The sequence below is a fragment of the Stigmatopora argus genome, chromosome 21 (assembly GCF_051989625.1).
Source record: "Stigmatopora argus isolate UIUO_Sarg chromosome 21, RoL_Sarg_1.0, whole genome shotgun sequence".
Taxonomy (NCBI): Eukaryota; Metazoa; Chordata; class Actinopteri; order Syngnathiformes; family Syngnathidae; genus Stigmatopora; species Stigmatopora argus.
In genome coordinates, this window is record NC_135407.1 from 6,049,776 (window position 1) to 6,068,548 (window position 18,773).

At 40.7% G+C, this 18,773-nt stretch overlaps 1 protein-coding gene across 1 annotated transcript; it reads left to right on the forward strand.

The window, feature by feature from the left end:
* Window positions 1-10,509: 10,509 nt before the first annotated feature.
* LOC144067001 (importin subunit alpha-7) lies at window positions 10,510-18,553 on the forward strand. The gene is made up of 14 exons (XM_077590462.1): window positions 10,510-10,760; window positions 12,151-12,287; window positions 12,362-12,454; window positions 12,541-12,640; window positions 12,725-12,819; window positions 13,243-13,374; window positions 13,464-13,552; window positions 13,627-13,726; window positions 13,817-13,980; window positions 14,043-14,121; window positions 14,203-14,328; window positions 14,408-14,535; window positions 14,605-14,789; window positions 14,874-18,553. The coding sequence occupies exons 1-14, from the start codon at window positions 10,745-10,747 to the stop codon at window positions 15,059-15,061; spliced, it is 1,632 nt and encodes a 543-aa protein (XP_077446588.1). The 5' UTR covers window positions 10,510-10,744; the 3' UTR covers window positions 15,062-18,553.
* The last annotated feature ends 220 nt before the right edge of the window (window positions 18,554-18,773 follow it).

Consider the following 18,773-nt stretch of genomic DNA (forward strand, 5'->3'; position numbering starts at 1 on the left):
ATCTTAATCTATCAGATTGGACATCTGTCGCCGTCTATGACAACCAACGAGTTATCCGACATTTAAACAGCGCCCACGTAAGTCCAAGCACGGTTCCGTTATCGCGATATTACGAGACATGGCGGCTCAGTGCTGCCAACTACTGGACGCGAGTGGAATTGCACCCATCCATTGTTTACTTTCACCACAAACACGTATGTAAAGATCAGATCACACCGATTTCAAATAAATATGAGAATGGGGCAATGTAATCTCGTCATATACCGCAGAATCGATTTATTTACAAAAATATTTAAAAACACGTACACAAAAATGACTTTTTGGCTTTAATCTGGTCCAAAACATCTAATCCTGCCATACTGTCACGATCACAACTCGAGGTGTTTTCAAATAGCATCCTCCTTTTTTTTACCGTCGCCGATTCAATTTAATCAAAGCGCATCTGTTTGGAAAATGTCAAGCCCCGCTGCGAGAAAAGACAAACTAAAGATAGATGGAAACTAACAGCGAGGGTGGCTGAGGAGAAGTTCCCCAACGTACGCTTTGCAGGTTGCCGCGGAGATGGCCCCCGCATACGCGGTAGATCAGTCGGCTGGATTTTTTTTGACACCACTACCGCATTTCGCTGCGAGGTCTTGTTGGATTTTGAGATGCAATCTGCCTGTCTGTCTCCAGAAAGGAAAGTGCCCCAGTTACAGGAAAAAAACCCAGTAAAAAATGGCAGGAAGATGAAACCGCGTTCAAATCTCATCCGTCAAAAAGTTTGTAAGCCAGAAGAAGAAGAAAACTCATTTTGAAAACAGCAGCTGGCTTGTTGCTGCTTGGATAAATTAACCACAAGTTAATATTTGGAGGAAAAAGTCGAATGGAGACATTTCGAAAAGCAACTCAGTTGGGCGCCCGAATCTCCGTGTGACAATTTTGCGTCCCACTTTCCGGAAGAAAAAAAAAACGCCAGATGTTTGGTTACTCGGCACCGGAGGGAGACGGCGAGAAACCAGATCAAACTTGGGAGCTGTCAATTATTTGCACACAAGTTGTTTTTGGAGGAGGAAATCATTCATCTGTCAACAAATCCAAAACTCAATTCCAAAATGGAAGCCACTCTTGAAGTAGTTAATATATCAATTTTTTTCTTTTTTCTTTTCTTTTTTTTCTGCCCATGGGATGATTCACTAATACTTTATATTTTTTTCTACATTCTCCCAAGGGAGTTGACACACATTTGTGTATTTTGCAGTCTGCCATTTTTGGGGGGGGCCCGTTTAGGCCGAAAACTTTTACACTACACAAACAGCTCGATGAACTTTTTGGCTGTGATTCTAAATGTGTTGGAAAGCTCTTTTTTTAACATTATTATTAGATTAGATAACTTTATTAGGCCCGTATTCGGGAAATTTGAGGGTGAGAATACAGACACAGCAAAAGATATTTTTGACATAAATAGGTAATATATAAGTTAATAAATAAATAAATAAGCGTGTTACTGAAATATATATATATATCTATATATGTATATATATACATATACATACATACACATATATATACATATACATACATACACATATATATATACATACATATATACATATACATACATACACACATATATACATACATACACGTGTATATATACAAACATATATACATATACATACATACACATATATATACATACATATATACATATACATACATACACATATACAAACATATACATATATACACATACAAACATATATACATATACATACATACACATATACAAACATATATACATATATACACATATACAAACATATATACATATACATACATACACATATACAAACATATATACATATATACACATATACAAACATATATACATATACATACATACACATATACAAACATATATACATATATACACATATACAAACATATATACATATACATACATATACATAGATCCACATGTATACATACGGTTGGTCTTAAATACGCATGCAATATGCATTAATACTCAATTTTTTAAAATTTAAATCACCGTCTTTTGCCTCTTACATCTGTCCCGAACTCACAAAAGTTTTAACTTTGTTTATCTTTCCCTGCATAGACCGTTGAATACTTTCTTGGGGTTTTTAGCGGTATTTTAATTTCTTCCTTTTGTGCGAACGGATGGGAAAAAGCACCTGACATTTAAAAAGAACTTTCATTTGAACTCCGTTAGAGCCAAAACAACCGTAAAATTGGGACTTCTCGCCATCCTCACAAAAAACCTTTTCTCATTCACCAGGTGAAAATGAATCGAGCTCACGTTCCCGAGGAAAGCGTGCCACCGCGCCAACCAACAAGCACGTGCCGAAATTATCGTGGCGGGGGTTCGCGAGTCAGGAATTTGACAAGCCGAAGATGGGAGTCACAGCGAGATTCTTTCAGGTACGTTTAATGAGATATTAATCACTTTTTCCAGCGCGTCGGGAAAAACGCGGGTCTTTACTTGCTAATGAAAGGCTGCGGATTAACGGGGGCACACCTCTAGCGCCGTGAACAATGTGTTAAGACGTTAACGACACATCGCCGACGTGACGGGCGTGACTGCGAAAATGTCAGCCAGATCCAGACGGGGGAGGAGATTTAGGCGAATGAGAACGGTCGTAGAGGATAGCCAGGGGTCACACGGAAGGGGGCGGGGCAGATGAAGAGGATGTAAACAGGATTGTCGTAATGACTCGGAGGCCGAGATGTGGAACGCGATGACTCGCTAATCCGTGAGTCTTTGCGTTCCTATCGTCGCCACGTGCCAATCCAAGTCTTCATCTGCGCGTGAGGAATGGATTTGATATTTTAATCATCTCTGCTATTTTTCGGAGAGAAAAAAATGAGCCAGGGATTCAATTTGGGGAGAAATTTCAGTAAAATGTGACCATTTTAGGTTAGATTAGAACTTCATTTCACATCCCGTATTCCGGAAATTTCCTTGGTTGCAGTAGCAAGACAGACGCAGAAGACATTGTAGACCTAGGTAAAAAAAAAGGAGAATTATGTTCGATTTTTATTTGTTATTTTTTAAATCGCCGTAATATTTCAATAGACGTGAAAGAAGTGTTTTTTTCATACTTTAAAGCGTTCTCAATGAATTTCCCATTTTAAGTCGACTATCAGCCCCAAAACGTAATTGTTTTGATTCTGTGTTTACGCCACACGATGTTCTGAAAACCTTTTTGTATTTTGGAGATATTTGGAAAAAGGAAGCACAAAGGTTTGCACATTTATTTTTCACCGTCATGTCAACATGCACTTTGATTTAAAGGAAAAAAAGTGACAGACTGTGCTGGCCTATTTCTCTGTGTGTGTTGGTGCAATCATCTGAGAGCCTCTTTACACTTGGCGGGTGGGTCGCCACTTCCACCGACGCGACCCCGCTCGTGCACCGCCAGGCAACCCAGAAATGATTCCTCCCGTGGTTAACAGCAGTGGCGCATCTCGTAAGCACTGTTTATTTCTCTGAGCGTTGCCACCGTTGCGCAACTTGTGTCGTTTCATCCGCAAGTTCGCGAGTAAAAAGACACCATTGCCCATTTTTCTACTCGGGGGAGCAATCCCGCAAATATTACATTTTGATGAAGAATAAGCGTGCTTGGTCTTAATTGCCATTTCATCATCATGCTTTTTCCATTTTACCAGCCTTTTGAGACTTATTCATTTTTATCTCTTTGTTCTACTTGATAGAGTGAGTCACCTACCGCTGTTAATCATTTGGAATATAGACGTAGAATGTGTTTTTTTTTCCGTTTTCATCGCCGTTGCCAGGTTTTTTAATAGCGCATTAGTAAAAAATGAAAAAAACGTAAAAAAAAGGTTAAAAAATACATTACATTACATTACAATTGCATTATTGTTGGTGTGTTTACATTAGTAGCTACCCAATGAGAAGTATGCTAACATAAAACTGGGCTCAAAAATCACATTAGTGCACTCCAGTTGCAAATACTATACCATATTTGGATATTTTTGTTTGTTCCTCTTTTTTTCCCCAAGCAGCCAGACAGTAAATTGTGGACAGAGAGCCTTTTTTTGTCATTTTTTGCCCTAAAACTTGCCAACCTGCCTCTGTCTCACTATATTGCACATCAACATAGACTGAGCCAGTCAGCACTTTGTAGAATGCTCTCGGGGCGTCGGACTTGACGACATCGTCCCGCAATTGGAACACTTTTCTTTGGAAATAAAAGAACATGGCCTACTCACGCTCACCTTATAATCATCAGTAGTTGGAGTACACCAACTTAAGTTTCTCCTAAAGTTACATTTACTAAGTTTACCAGTCTTAATTTGTCCCTAGACTTTAATGAATATAATGAATCTCACCTTTATTACTCAACCATCACTCCCAGCTGAAATAGACTGGACGTCTATCGCTGTCATAGCAGCTAATGTTAAAAAAAATAATAAATAAAATACTAAAATGGCCTATTGGGGTGTCCAGACTATGATTTGGAGCAAATTATGAAAATATTGAATCTGGCCTACAAAGGAAGCTTAAATTTGGCCCACATTCCGTTGCATATCTCAGCTTTACCACTAGATGGCGATATTTACAATCAATGTAGAAAACTGTGGAATTTCATTATTTTGCTTTACATGAGTCAAAAAAAGATGTGATAAAGAGCTGTCTTGGATTTGGACAGTTTCTCTCTGTTTTGCAAAGTTTGTTCCACTTCTGTAAAATATCGTAAATGTTTGGACACCCTTCATCTAGACACAAAAAAGAGGGTGCAACCATTTATTTACACGGCGTGTAAAGTACAAACAAGATGGAGGCGTGACCTTGCAAACAGCGCCTCCAAAACAACATCACAACACGCCATATGGCAGCAAAACCATCAAAGATGCTCCGTTCGACTTTGAGATTTCCTACAGAGGAATATGCACTTGAGATGCTTTTCCATTAAGAGAAAAACTCTAATTTCTCTCCAGCTTCTGTCATTTCTTTGGCGCGAGTGTGTGCAGAAAAAAAGAAGAAGAAAAAAAAGAAAACGTTGACAGAACGGCGAGGGGAGGAGCCCAAGGGAATATTGGCGCTATGGTATGGTGGATATTACATCCTTTAATAAAAAGCCCATGGGTGGCGTGAAAGAAACGCAGGAAAAAAAACATTCTTTACTTTTAAAATGACTTTGCAGGCAGTTATTTGCATGATAGCTAGCCTGTCTGACAAAATGATGCTATGAAAAAAAAATGGTAAAATGATCTATTCGTAGTGCATAAATTATATTGGATGAAACAAAAATAAATAAAAGCAGAAATATGATCCCTCGGAGGAGTTTCCAAGAGAACTTTCATCATTGCAATCATGACGGGAAAGGAAATGAGATTAGGAATTAAAAATGCACTTGCAAACTTTCTTGTTTTTCGTCACAGCAAATAGGCAATAAAAGCAACATCACTTTTTCAACTTCGGATCAGGACGTTGTTGGGAAATCTATTTTCCTATGTGATAGAGTGGGAATGTGCGATGTATGTATTAGAATTTTAACTTCCAACTCATCGCACGAAAACGTCAACGAGTCTAGACTACTGTTTCCCACTTAGTCATCTGCCTTCTGGTTGAATTCTCACCACTAAAAACGACTCTGATTTCCACTATGCAGAGGCAAACAGACCCAAAAGTTCTTTTTAATGAGCTGAATTGAAAATTGCATCTTGGTGATCATTTACTTTCACACAATTCTATCATTTAATGAGTGTAAACACTGAATTTTGATGCCAGAGAAACAAACAAATACCCAGAGAAATAGATAACATTTTTTAAAATCAGTGCACAATTGCCAAGAATTCTTCTGACACCGAGAGCCAATGGTGAGCCAGCAGAGTGTGTTTGCGCCACAAAACAAAGTGCCACTTAAGTCAATGAAGCAGCACAATCAATAAGGCACAATTATTGTACATGCACTGTAATTGATGAACACATAGACTAGTCGAACGCCGATCAATACACACTATTAACTCAAACTACTTGTATTATTTACCTGTGATCTTTTTTGGGCGTTATTTTTACCCTTTCTACAACAAAGCGCTTTTATTCACCCCTCCAGGGTGATTCACGTCTCGGCTCTTTTAAATCATCATTTAAATCCCTTTTTTTTTTACAATTACTGGTTCGTATGTGCTTCTTTGCACAAAATCCAAGGGAGGAAGAAAAAAAAAAGCCTCGTAATGATGCGTCTTGTTTTTTCGATGCCCTGACGTGAGACAGGGGAGGGCAGTAAAGGTGATGTGTATAGCACGTAACTGGCTCGCCACGGGCCTTTCACAGCCTCCCTGCGGTGGTCATAAATCTCCACCTGTGATTGGACAGAGGAGGTAATGAGGGGTCGAATGTCCTGTGTAACTACACGCTCTCACACGGGGACGAGGCTTGGTAAAGAACGCCAACCTGGACTGCGCTCATATCATTCCAGTCTGTCTCCGTAAATCTTTCTCATTAAATGGAGACAGAAACTGAATGAGGCCTTATTTTTTTTGTAGGGTCAAAAAATATTTTGACGTGGGATTTTCTCCATTGTGGGAGGCGTTGGTCATTTTAATAGCAGGGAGAAATGGCGGTTTTGGCGTTGTTGTTAATCAGTTTGGGTGTTTACATTTTCTTTTTGACTTTCCTTTGAACAATTTGACCTTTTCTGCGTAACGGCGAATGGAATGACGAGGCAGATAGCGTTTAATTAACGTCGGCCCATCACGCTGCTGATATCTAATCAGACACATCAAAAGCTTCGCCAGCTAATTACTGTATATGCGAGCGCCATCCTAAAGAGTTTCTTGTTCTGCTTTTCACCCTACATGCACTTCTTTCTTGGCTCGGGAGGGAGGATTTTCTTCCCGATCCGATACTGTAAAATGGAATAAATGAGGGAAAAATAGCACATCTAAATGTTTTTCCCCCAAATTTAAATAAAGCTTTCCACGTTAAAGTACATTTTGGGGAAGTTGTGCAACACAAAATTAGGTTGCGAACATATTACCTTATTCTCGTTAATAAACTTAAATTTAAAAGAAAAATAGTCCAATGTGATAAACTAAGGTCTTTTTATTGGGATTTCCTTGTTGTTTATTGCTCTTTAGTTTACTATTGTTTTCAACAGTGTAAAAAATAATAAGTTTCTAGTATAATATAGTTTTATTCTATATAAGAAATATTGCAATGGGATTTTCTTGACTTTCTTATTGTCCCTTGACATTTTCTCTTTATTCTGCAGTTTGTTTGACTAATGTAAGTATATACTATAGTCATGTAAAGTATATGTAATTTTGCAATATACCTCAGAATTTTTGGCGGATTTCCTTCTATTGGGTCTAAAAAATTTTTTTACCCTCGTTGTTATATGTTTACGCAACTTTAGCTTTCACAAATGCAACTAAAAACTGGGTAATAGTATTTAAAAAAAACTTTTAACTGCCATGTAGCAAATGCAATGCAAAAAAAGCATTATAAATACTCCATTGTATACAGATAGCACTGTAGTATAGGACTGTTCCCCCATATATATTTTCCCTCCCCTGCTTATGCACTTTGCCAATAGATTTGTCTTTCTCTGTGTCTATTATGCTTCCAGGTGAGAATTACTCATTGACATTCACATTGGCCTCCCGCAAATCTCCGCCGCACGAGAGGGATGATGGAATGATCGGCGGAAATATTCCAAAATCACCAAGTCAGCATCCTACTTATCTACACCGCCACCTGGTAGATGTCACAAAGCCACGCGAGCGTACAGCGAGACGGCAAAAGCGGGAGATGCCTTTCATCAGATAAAAAAAAAGTAAGGAAAAGACACCGCCGAATGAATTCTGAACACGACATTATGAAGACATATCTTCTTTTTCCCCGCCCGTTAGCGCACTGACACGCTGCTCGCTCGCTTTGCCGGATATATACACTATCGGGTCTCTTTATATTACTCCCCGGAGGTGGGTTTCTCATACTGTGGTCCACGCGTCCCTGGTGGTCCTCAAGAAGCGAATTTGTTGAGTTTAGTCGTTTTTTTTTAATGATAGCCTTTTTACTCCCATTTTAAAGCAATGCCTGCTTTTTGTCAGCTTTGAACATTCCGCCACTGTGGAAGAATTCCTTTTATGCCCAAATTTAGCTTTATCATATGGCCCATAATTGAATTAAGGCACTCTTTAAATGCTGCAAATTGGCACAAACAAGCACAATCAAAACGAACTAGATTTTGATGATTCGTTATAGCGTTTGCGCTCCCCAATGGACGCCACGTGCGCGGTGAATTGAGAAAGTAATCCATTTTTCATTGGGCACGTGGCTGTTTTGGTTGCAAAAGTTGCATCTCGCCAACTTTTCTATAACCCTCAGCCTCTTCTCACAGTGGTCAATCCCCCCAGAGGGTCTCCAAAACTAGAACTAAACCAGCTCATTAATATCCCAGGAAGTACTTTATTCTTCGCCGTGTCCACCTGCAGTGATTGCAATGATTACATTTTATCTAGCGCAGAAATTATGCAAAAGATCTCCCTCCATGTGTAACCTATCCGACGGGGGGAGCCGTCAAAACACTATTTAACTTGCAAAAAAACATGAATATATTCTTGCACAAAATACCTACAAAGGTTCAATTCTGCAAGGGGGGAAAGGATTAAATAATGATGAAAAGAAAAATTAATTCCTCATTAGAACTCTGTTTTCTGGAATTGGCTTTTGAGTGATTTATTACTGACAGTATGTCGTCCATCACTATTATTGAGTATGAAACAATGTTTGCGGTCTGTTGGTATTAAGGAGACAATTAGTTCACACATTAATCAGCTCAAAAGTTCAAAACATGCCGAAAGATTTAACGGTTGCAATTGACGGGAACTTCCACGGTCAAGAAAATGTATTCATATTTGCATGCCTTGTGTTATGATATGACTCACCGTGTCACTGATCTGCATTTGTTTCATGTGCTAAACTACTCTTTTATAATCCACTTTAAATATGCAAGTTGTTCCTTTCAATTTTACTGAGTCAGCCTAACCCGAGTTTAGCAACGGCTAGCTAATGGGGGGACGGGAGGGGTCCATATGTCAGCTAATTAGCTCCACCATACGGAAGACAAAATGACTAAATAACCTCTAAGCAATGTTTACATGGCATTCAATTATTAATGAATTCCTTGTTTGTTGTCCTATTGTGGAATAAATGGAGGAAGTGAAGCAATTTATCAGGAACACCATTACGTGGATCTACAACCTTCTTTTTCGATCAAACATCAATTATATGTTTTGCAGCTCAGAATTACACATTGAATTTTTGCTACATTTCAACAAATAATGTTTTCAATGCCTGCACCAATACATATAGAATAAAATCTATTTTTAAAAGATCGTTTCAGGTTGGTACGGACCAGAAAAAAAGACCATAGGCGAAACCATAATATACTTAATAGTCACGATATTCAATATATTTACACAATATTATTGTGTGTGCAGTGTGTTCAGGTCAGTAATATGATATCTAGTTGCAAGCAGTGAAAAACATTAGTCTGCATTGTGTTGAGTGATCCTCCAACTTAGATATTGATTGATTGTTTAAATTTGAATGAGGGCTTGGGGAATAGGCTGATGATGAGTGTGGAGGAAAGTACATCGGAACAGCCTCCATTCCCCGAGCGCTTCATTTGAAAGGCCTCGGTGATGCTTCTTGTCTTCGGTCTTATGACTCCATCCACGAGCGTTGACATTGATTAATGTGTAACCTTTGTTGCTGGGCCGTGTATGATGTGCCTCAATAAGCCTTGGAATGAGAAAACGGGGGTGAAGTGGCGTAGCAAGTTCTAGTACATCTACAGAGTTGCCTCAAGTAGGATAAAGTTTAACCCAAAAACTGTAGCATGGATCACCCTGTGATGAAATGACAATCATGGGTTGGGATCTCAAGTCGGTTGGTGTTGACCTCCCTCCTACTAAACAACCTGCGCTCCTGGTTTATTATTTGTGCAACGCTGCCCCCTGTTGGTTACGGCTCCACCGTTCAGGTTCTGGGAGAGATGATGGGTGATAATAAACGTAGCAATTTAAAACCAGCTCCTCCAAGCAATTAACCACACGTCCGCTGTAATGTACTTTTATGTTTTATTCCTGGGTTTTGCATGAAAATGCAATCATAGTTTGTCATGTTTCATGCGCTTAAACGAGTTTAAATTGGGTTTCTGGAAGTAATATGTCTATCAAATGAGGATATGTTTTAAACTGAGCGAATAAAACTGAAGATGGACTCCTATAAATGATGAAAAATACAAAAGTAGCACTGCGTAGATATGATTACAATTGCGTTTGAGTCGTTTCAATAAATCGCCACCAGGTGTCAGTGTGGCTTTTCAAAGCGATTGGCATTCGAAATGAAGTCTCGCGTGATTTTGTGGGAACTAAGACGAGAGCCCCACCTCTCCATAAAATGTTCAACATACTTGTTGTAAACTCGCTTGGAAACACACATCTTATCATAAAACCCAAACATCGATATTATCTTTAAATATTTAGTGAGCGTAACAAATTATGGCAGGGTGATTTAACGAGGCGTAAAGGGTTGAGTGCAATTGGGCTCTGGTGGCAGGAAGTAGTCATCATATCAATGGTGCCGCCTCCGGCAGACATATTGCTGCGTTCACTGTAGCAAATTATTTGACATAGCAGAACGAAAAAGGTAGAAAGTTCTTCATATTTCCTTCGGGTACATCGCGCCATACGCCTAGACCACATGGAAAACACAATGGGTAAGTTTTCCCGAACATGAGGGTCATTTAGACGTACCCCGATCTCAACTGTGTGCTAAATTGTCGGGGCGGTGAATGTGAAAAATGAAAATGTCGTTCTGCTCTTTTTAACTCTACTAATGCACATAAAATGGCCTAAATCGTTGTAGCAGCCCCTTAAAAGTTGGGTGTTTGTCATAAATATGTTCGTACGTCAGCAGTTTGATTGAGCGCAGCAGCTCGGGCTTAGCTTAGCTGCCATTACGATAGCCTCACCGGTTGAATAACCAACATTTCTATAATTGGCTGTCGAGTTAAGTCGCCTTTTGTCAATTTGAGTCGTTTTTAATATTCCACGTTGATTTCCAAATATCTGATGGCTCGATTTTTTTGACAGAAGGTTCTCCAAGCCGCTCCTTCCACGAACGTGTTCATGTGACGCCCACAGTGAAATTCACATGCTGCTCAACCATGAATTAACTATACCTCCAAACGGCCAAATCTCTTATCTAAAGTCAACCTCAATTTAAATTGAGTTATGAGCAGAATACTGCTTAATCATCCCGTCTGCAAATATTGTGACATTGACAGAATTCAACTGAAGCAAACAAGATTCATTTCTAATCTGGATTTAAGATTCAGATTGTGAGTATTTACATGCAAATTAAGTCATGTAAAGGGTTAACATTTGATTGGGAAAAACGGATCCCCATGTTTTTTTTTTCAAACCAATAGATCTATTAGTAAATAGAAATATATTCAACAAGTACATGTATTTAAAAAATGGCTGCCAAATTAAATTCAAGTTTTTCTGAAATTGCCCAGCTCTAATTTCTATGATGAAGCTACTTGATAAAACACTGGTCAAATCATAAATGAGATCAACATTTATTGAAGAAAAAAAAAGATTATAAAATAGCAAATCTAACTGTAACTACTTCTTTGTCGCCAGTCAAACAGGTTTAAGCCATCTTTTTGTACCCTCTAAACATTGATTCCATAAACTAATTAAACCCTAATATGCACTGCATTGAAAATTATGAATCCCATCTTCATTGCACTTTTTGGAAGTGAGTGTATTAAAAGACCACAATGTGCATATAACTTTAGCATTGGCACCATTTTGACGCGGCGTACTCGGAAAGCTCACTTAGTCTTGCGCGGCTAGCGTTTTTTTGCCAACTCTGCGCTTTAACTCTACAGACTTTTGTTCTGCGTCGGCGTGTGCGTTGAGGTGAGTGCGTATTTTTAGACTGTGCTTTCCACTCGCAGCCAACTAGTTTGTTCAAGGCCTTTTTATATCCAGGCCTGTTTACACACACTTTCATCATCATATCCGGCTGTTGCAGATTCATCTTACTCGGCCACCAAAATCCTTTTTTTTATATAACTTGCATCTACGGTTGAACAGAGCCATCCGCCAGTCCGGCCAAGGATAACAACTACAGGATGAACCGCTACAAGAACAAAGCGTTGAACCCCGAAGAGATGAGGCGCAGGAGAGAAGAGGAGGGCATCCAGCTCAGGAAACAAAAACGAGAACAACAAGTAACTTCATATCTTGATCTCATCCATGTCTAAATACTTGTTTTTGTGAGCACTGTCTTTTTTTCCCTCCAAAGCTTTGCAAACGGAGGAACGTGGACGTCCTCACTGAAGAGGAAGCAATGTTGGAGAGCCCTCTAGTGGATTCGCAGCTAAGCGTACCGGTCACGGTAAGGTTTTGACTCCTTTGGCTTAATTAAACGTCTCGGTGGAGTGCTGAAGAAAGCCCTGAAGATGCACGTCTATGTTGTTGCAGGAAGGAGTCATCACCAGAGATATGGTGGAGATGCTTTTCTCCGAGGATCCTGAGCTTCAACTGGCCACAACGCAGAAGTTCAGGAAACTGCTCTCGAAAGGTATTCTGCCGGTTGTGTGTCGTCACAAGGAGGGAAAGCAAGAAATTGAAACATTTAATATTTTCTTTCCTGTGCTGATTTCAGAGCCTAACCCGCCAATTGACGAGGTCATAAACACAAGCGGAGTTGTGGAGAGATTTGTGCACTTCCTCAAGATGAGCAGCAACTGCACTCTCCAGGTTAGTGTGGATTTGTCTATATAAAGCCTAGGGACATCCCCGATCAGAAATCGAAGCCGATCAGGTATTGACACAATTGAAACAAACCTTGCAGTCAAAAAGTCACCAAGTGACCAAATAATCACAACTAAAATAGCTCAATTTATCAAATTGGGTGACCAAGTTTCTTTATGCAAAATATAGTTTGGACAATTTGCTTGTAAACTTTTTTGGGTGTTGCACAACTAAAAAGGGGATTTTGATCTGGTTCGTTGAAATCACCCTTTGGAGACTTTCTGGATACAGCACTTTCCCCCCCCTATTTAATACATTTTATGGGTATTGGATTGCAACTTGGTTTTGGAAGATTGAATGGCCAAATCTAGCAATGGCAGAGGCTTGACAAACTAATGTAATGATTGGCATTTTGCCGCGTCTCCGCAGTTCGAAGCCGCTTGGGCACTGACGAACATTGCCTCAGGCACGTCCATGCAGACCAAGACTGTGATAGAAGCCGGAGCGGTGCCGATCTTCATCGAGCTCTTAAATTCAGACTTTGAGGACGTGCAGGAGCAGGTAATGAGTGTGTTGCCAAATGGGGTCATATCGGTGTGTCCCCCCTCACCCCCCGGTCTTGAGAATCGCGTTTCATGTTTGTCTTTCAGGCCGTGTGGGCTCTCGGCAATATTGCGGGAGACAGTGCCGTGTGCAGGGACTACGTGTTGAACTGCAACATCCTTCCGCCCGTGTTAATGTAAAATGGACGCCTCGTCTTTTTCTAGACTGTCAAGTGCATGTCTAAATATTTACCCTTTGTTGCCGCGGCAGGCTTCTGACTAAATCCACTAGACTTACAATGACCAGGAATGCTGTGTGGGCCCTGTCTAATCTCTGCAGAGGAAAAAACCCTCCACCTAGCTTTGAAAAGGTTAGTTGGAATTTGGAGAGAAGGATTTTTCCCCGAAACGATACGTGCACGCTAACATTGTCTTTCTGATTCCAAATCTTTTGCGCCTAGGTGTCGCCGTGTCTCCCGGTGCTTTCGAGGCTTCTCTTCAGCAGCGACCCAGACTTGCTGGCAGACGCCTGCTGGGCGCTGTCCTACCTCTCCGACGGCCCCAACGACAAAATCCAGGCTGTCATCGACTCGGGTGTCTGCAGGCGCCTCATAGAACTGCTCATGTAAGTCTGCCACGGGAGCTACGCTATTCCCGGCCGGCTTTCTGAAAACCTTTGCTTTGTAGGCACACGGATTACAAGGTGGCCTCTCCCGCCCTGAGAGCCGTGGGAAACATCGTGACGGGAGACGACATACAGACGCAGGTGAGAGTTTCGGAAAAGGGAATCAGATTGCCATGTATATTTTTTTGTTTTAAATGAAAAGTTGGACCGTTTTGGGTGCAGGTCGTGTTGAACTGCTCGGCCCTGCCTTGTCTACTGCATCTGCTGAGCAGTGCCAAAGAGTCCATTCGTAAAGAAGCGTGCTGGACCATCTCCAACATCACTGCCGGAAACCGGGCGCAGATACAGGTAGGACGTGGCCACGGAACTTTTCTGGCTCGCTTTGTCGGCTAAAAACTGATATTTGAGTTTTATCTCTTGCTTGCAGACGGTGATCGACGCGAACATCTTTCCCGTGCTGATTGAAATTCTACAAAAAGCAGAGTTCAGGACTAGGAAAGAGGCCGCCTGGGCCATCTCTAATGCCACCTCCGGAGGAACCCCCGAACAGATCAGGTCAAGATCGACTTAAATTTTCAGTTTGAATCGGCCAACAATCGTGAACTGCGGTGTGGGCCCTTTTAGGTATCTGGTGAACCTGGGCTGCATCAAACCGCTTTGCGACCTGCTGACGGTGATGGACTCCAAGATCGTCCAGGTAGCCCTCAACGGCCTGGAGAATATCCTGAGGCTGGGCGAGCAGGAAGCCAAGCAGGAGAATCACGGCACGGGCATCAATCCGTACTGCAGCCTCATCGAAGAAGCTTACGGTACCGGGCGGGAAATTGGGATAATTCCCTGCTATAGAATTTTGCCAAAGTCGTCTTTTTTTTTTTTCTTTCTCTTCCATTCAGGTCTGGACAAGATCGAGTTCCTCCAGAGTCACGAGAACCAGGAAATCTACCAGAAGGCCTTTGACCTGATCGAGCACTATTTCGGGGTGGAGGAAGAAGACAGCAGCCTGGCACCTGAGGTAGACCAAGAAAACCAGCAGTTCCTCTTCCCCCAGCAGGAGGCGCCCATGGAGGGTTTCCAACTTTAAGGGGGAGGTTCGTGCTCGTCAGTTTATTTGGGGAGAAGGGGGAGGGGGGCTGTTTCTCGATGTCATGCCTCTGGTTTTCTGTCGCCATACCCCGACTTAAAGCACGTGCACACTTTTCTGCCACTTGCTTTGGAAGTCTCCCCTTGACAGGCAGGCATGGTGGTTTGGAGACATTTTAATTTCCATTCCCATTTTTGAGGAAAGACGCCCACCTCCTTTCTTCACATCCTGACCGTGCAACTAAACAAATGAACTTTCAAAGTATACTTTCCCTTTTTTTTTTTCCTCTACCCTCAAATAAGTTTTTTTTTTTTTTGCGGAGATTACCAACTAGCAAGTGTGGTTTTTTTTCTTCTTATATTTGAACTGAAACTTTATTTTTTTTTGTATGCGCAGGTAGGATGAAATGTCAAAAGTTCAGGGTTCCTGCTGGTGGTTTAGTTAACGTTCCTAATTACAAAGTGATCTAACATTGAAAAATGTGGGCGTGTCGGCTGCACTAAAGGCAAATTTCTATATTTAGACCAGCGGTAAGGCGGAGCTCCGCCTCCCAGCTGCGTTTGTCGGCATGCTTTTTGCGGCTGTCCGCACATCCCGGGCATCACTCGCGCAGCAGGAAGCGGTTCTAGTCGTCTAGTGGTGGTGTCGTGTGCTATTTAGTGCTAGTGAGTGTATAGCTCTTTTTAGGCGTTCTGCGTCACTAGTTGAAACGGCGACGGGTTTGCGCGCTTGTCGTGTAAGCCCTCGCCGTTACGTAGCCCCTTGGCACGGGATGTCTCGGACAGCGCGCCATTCAGAGTGTAGTCCCATTGGGGTTTTTTTGTTTTGTTTTATTTTTTTCTGGAATTGATTATGACGTTACCGGTATTTGTTCGCACCGCACACACACTCGCATACAACACCCGCAGACACTGCACGTCACACAGATGAGTGGCTAAAAACAGGCTGGGGAAGGATAAAAGTTTCCTTTTGACTTTCTAATTCGGACTGTCTTTTTGTGTGTTGGCAGGATAATTTTGCACTAATGAAAATGTTCACGGAAAAAATCAGGGTTTATAGTCAGTCAAATAATCTGGGTTTTTCCTATAGTATTTCGTATCACAATATAATTGTCACTGGGATTACCTCCATTCCAATGAGGACTCTAATGAGGGAACGCACTAATGAAAAATCCATTAATAAAATGCAGTTAACAATCTTAAAGACCTTTTTTTTGTATTAAAAAATATTTTTGAGTTTCTAATTCAACCTTTTTTCTGGCCATAGTACTTCTTAACAAAGAAGCACAGACCACGGATTAACGAATCAGGATATTCTTTAAATTCCCTCAAGAAACCTTAAATCTATTTAATAAGCAAAGTTACCACGTACACAAAGACAGTCGGAAACTATTACTTTAGCCACTGCGACTTTTGGATGGATTTAATGAGCGGGGTAAACGGCGGCTATTTAAAAGTAGCGTCGGGAGTGTGTGATGTTTTGACTGAGCGGCACGGTGTGAGGAAGAACTTGCGCGACTCTGTGACTTGGTTTCCCAGCATTCCACGGGGCCTCTTGCCTTCTGTGGACGGACACGGGCGACTATCTAATGCTAGCCATTGTCTTTTCAATTTACAAATAAGCACCACTCGGTCCATCCCGGACTCTTTACGGAGCGCGTTTGCGTTTTCAAAAAAAAAAAAAAGGCGTACAACAGAGGTTGGAAATTTAAAACATTCAATTTGGGCGGAAAAAAACAATGAAGCAGATTTCCCACTTGTGCTGTAAGAGGTGAAAGCACAATCATTGAGCATTCAGCTTCCCGTACCTATAAAAAGAGTGCAGTTTCATGACAAATACTCTGCATCGTGTGTGTTAAAAAATTGTAAGAGAAAAAAACTAGCAGGAATATTTATTTCTATTCTGCAAAACTGCACTCCTTCTCACAAAAGTGCCAATCCGACCAACAAAGACTGGATATTCTTGCGTCTTTGACCTCTAGTTTTTGTTCTCTTTATATATAAATATATATAGAAATATATCTTTTATTTACTTGAATGTGCACACAAACTGTGCAAAAACATTGCTGCTCTATGGTTTTTCCTGACCTTTTTTTAAAGTTATTTTTCCACTCTAAAACAAACAAATCAGAAATAAGGTGACTTTCCATTCTGCAGGCGCCTAATTAACAATTCCGTTTGTGATCTTGATGCGTCAGACTTATATTTTCCCTCCCGCTACTCTTCCCTTTCTATCACAGTCTACGAATTGGTTTCATTGCACATTTATTCAAGCTGCAGGATTTTTTTTTTTTTCAAGTGGCAGTTTATCTGTGTAGTGTCCCTCTTCTGCACATGAAGAATTTCAGGTACCGTTAAGTTTACCAAAGTTCCTTTCCCCTCAAATGGAAGGCCGTGATGTTTCCATTTCGAGTCCCCCCTCTCGTTTTTGATTGGCTCCCATTCACCCTCAAGGGAGTCGCTCCATCAGGCCAATCCCCGACTTGCGAGACTGCAATAAATGTCCATAAATCAGGCACTCTGGAGACAAACATTACTTCCTCTCATACTTGACTTTTTTTTCTACGCTGAGGAACATCTGACATTAAGATTTAAAGGCGATTTACATTCATGTGAGCCACGTGTGAGCATTTCCTAAACAAAGCCGCAAAATTAGGCTCGGTAGGTTTAAAAAAAAACAACAACAAAATGTTCCACGCTGCATCATATGAGAGCTCTTCGTACTTTTCCAAGCAGGATCGGTCCCCCACCCGGCGTGAAAAGTATTAGTTATATATATTGTATATTGTGATACATCAATGGGGATTCACATGCAACTACTCGCTTCTGAGAAGTGGACAAAAAAAGCCTCATTTGGATTATGTGGCAGGGGAAAAAAATGGGTATGAAACAGGCAACCGGTAGCCTTTTTCCAACTTTTTCCTGAGTGGGATATTCTAAGATATATTTTTGGATAATTGTGTCAAGAGTTTAAAAGAAGAGGAAATAAGAAAAAGAAATCTGCCTAATAATCAGGAAGTCATGTTCCAGATGGAATCTGAGAAAATCCCAAATCTGATGTTTTGTCTTCCGTCCTGGAAAGTGTTGCCATCTGTATCAAAAGTCAAATAGCGTGTTATGTTGTACTATGCTATCGATGTTTACAATGTTTGTCTACGACTTTTCATATTCGCAACATCCCTGGCCAGTCGTCATCTTGATCTGCTCTGGTCCTTCTCATTTCTTTTTTTGCGTGTATTTATTTCCTCTCTCCCTTTTTTGTTTTGTTACAATTTCCCTTCCATTTGCTCCCTTAAACGACCCATCTGTCTAAAACTGTGACTTGACTTGACCGACGGTATGAATGAGCGATGAGAAACACTTCTAACTGAACATGACACACAAACATGTACATGAACACAAAAAAATGGGGAAATGTAATATTTGTTATTGAAATTGCTCAGTGAAAATACTGTCCCAAAAAAAATTAAAATGTTGCTAATGCCTTGGTGTATATTTTGTGTATTTCTGACTTATTTACATGTGTATTGTTATACCTCAAACGTAAAAAAACAGGAAATTGGTAAATCTATCAGTTAAAATTGTTTTAATTGTATGTCAACGAGTTCAGAAGCCCCACCCAATTCTTTTTGCTGTTTTGATAGCTTGCTTTGACTTTAATATACCGTGAGGTGTCGCTGTTGTTCACCATTTTCCAACAGGACTTGTTTGCT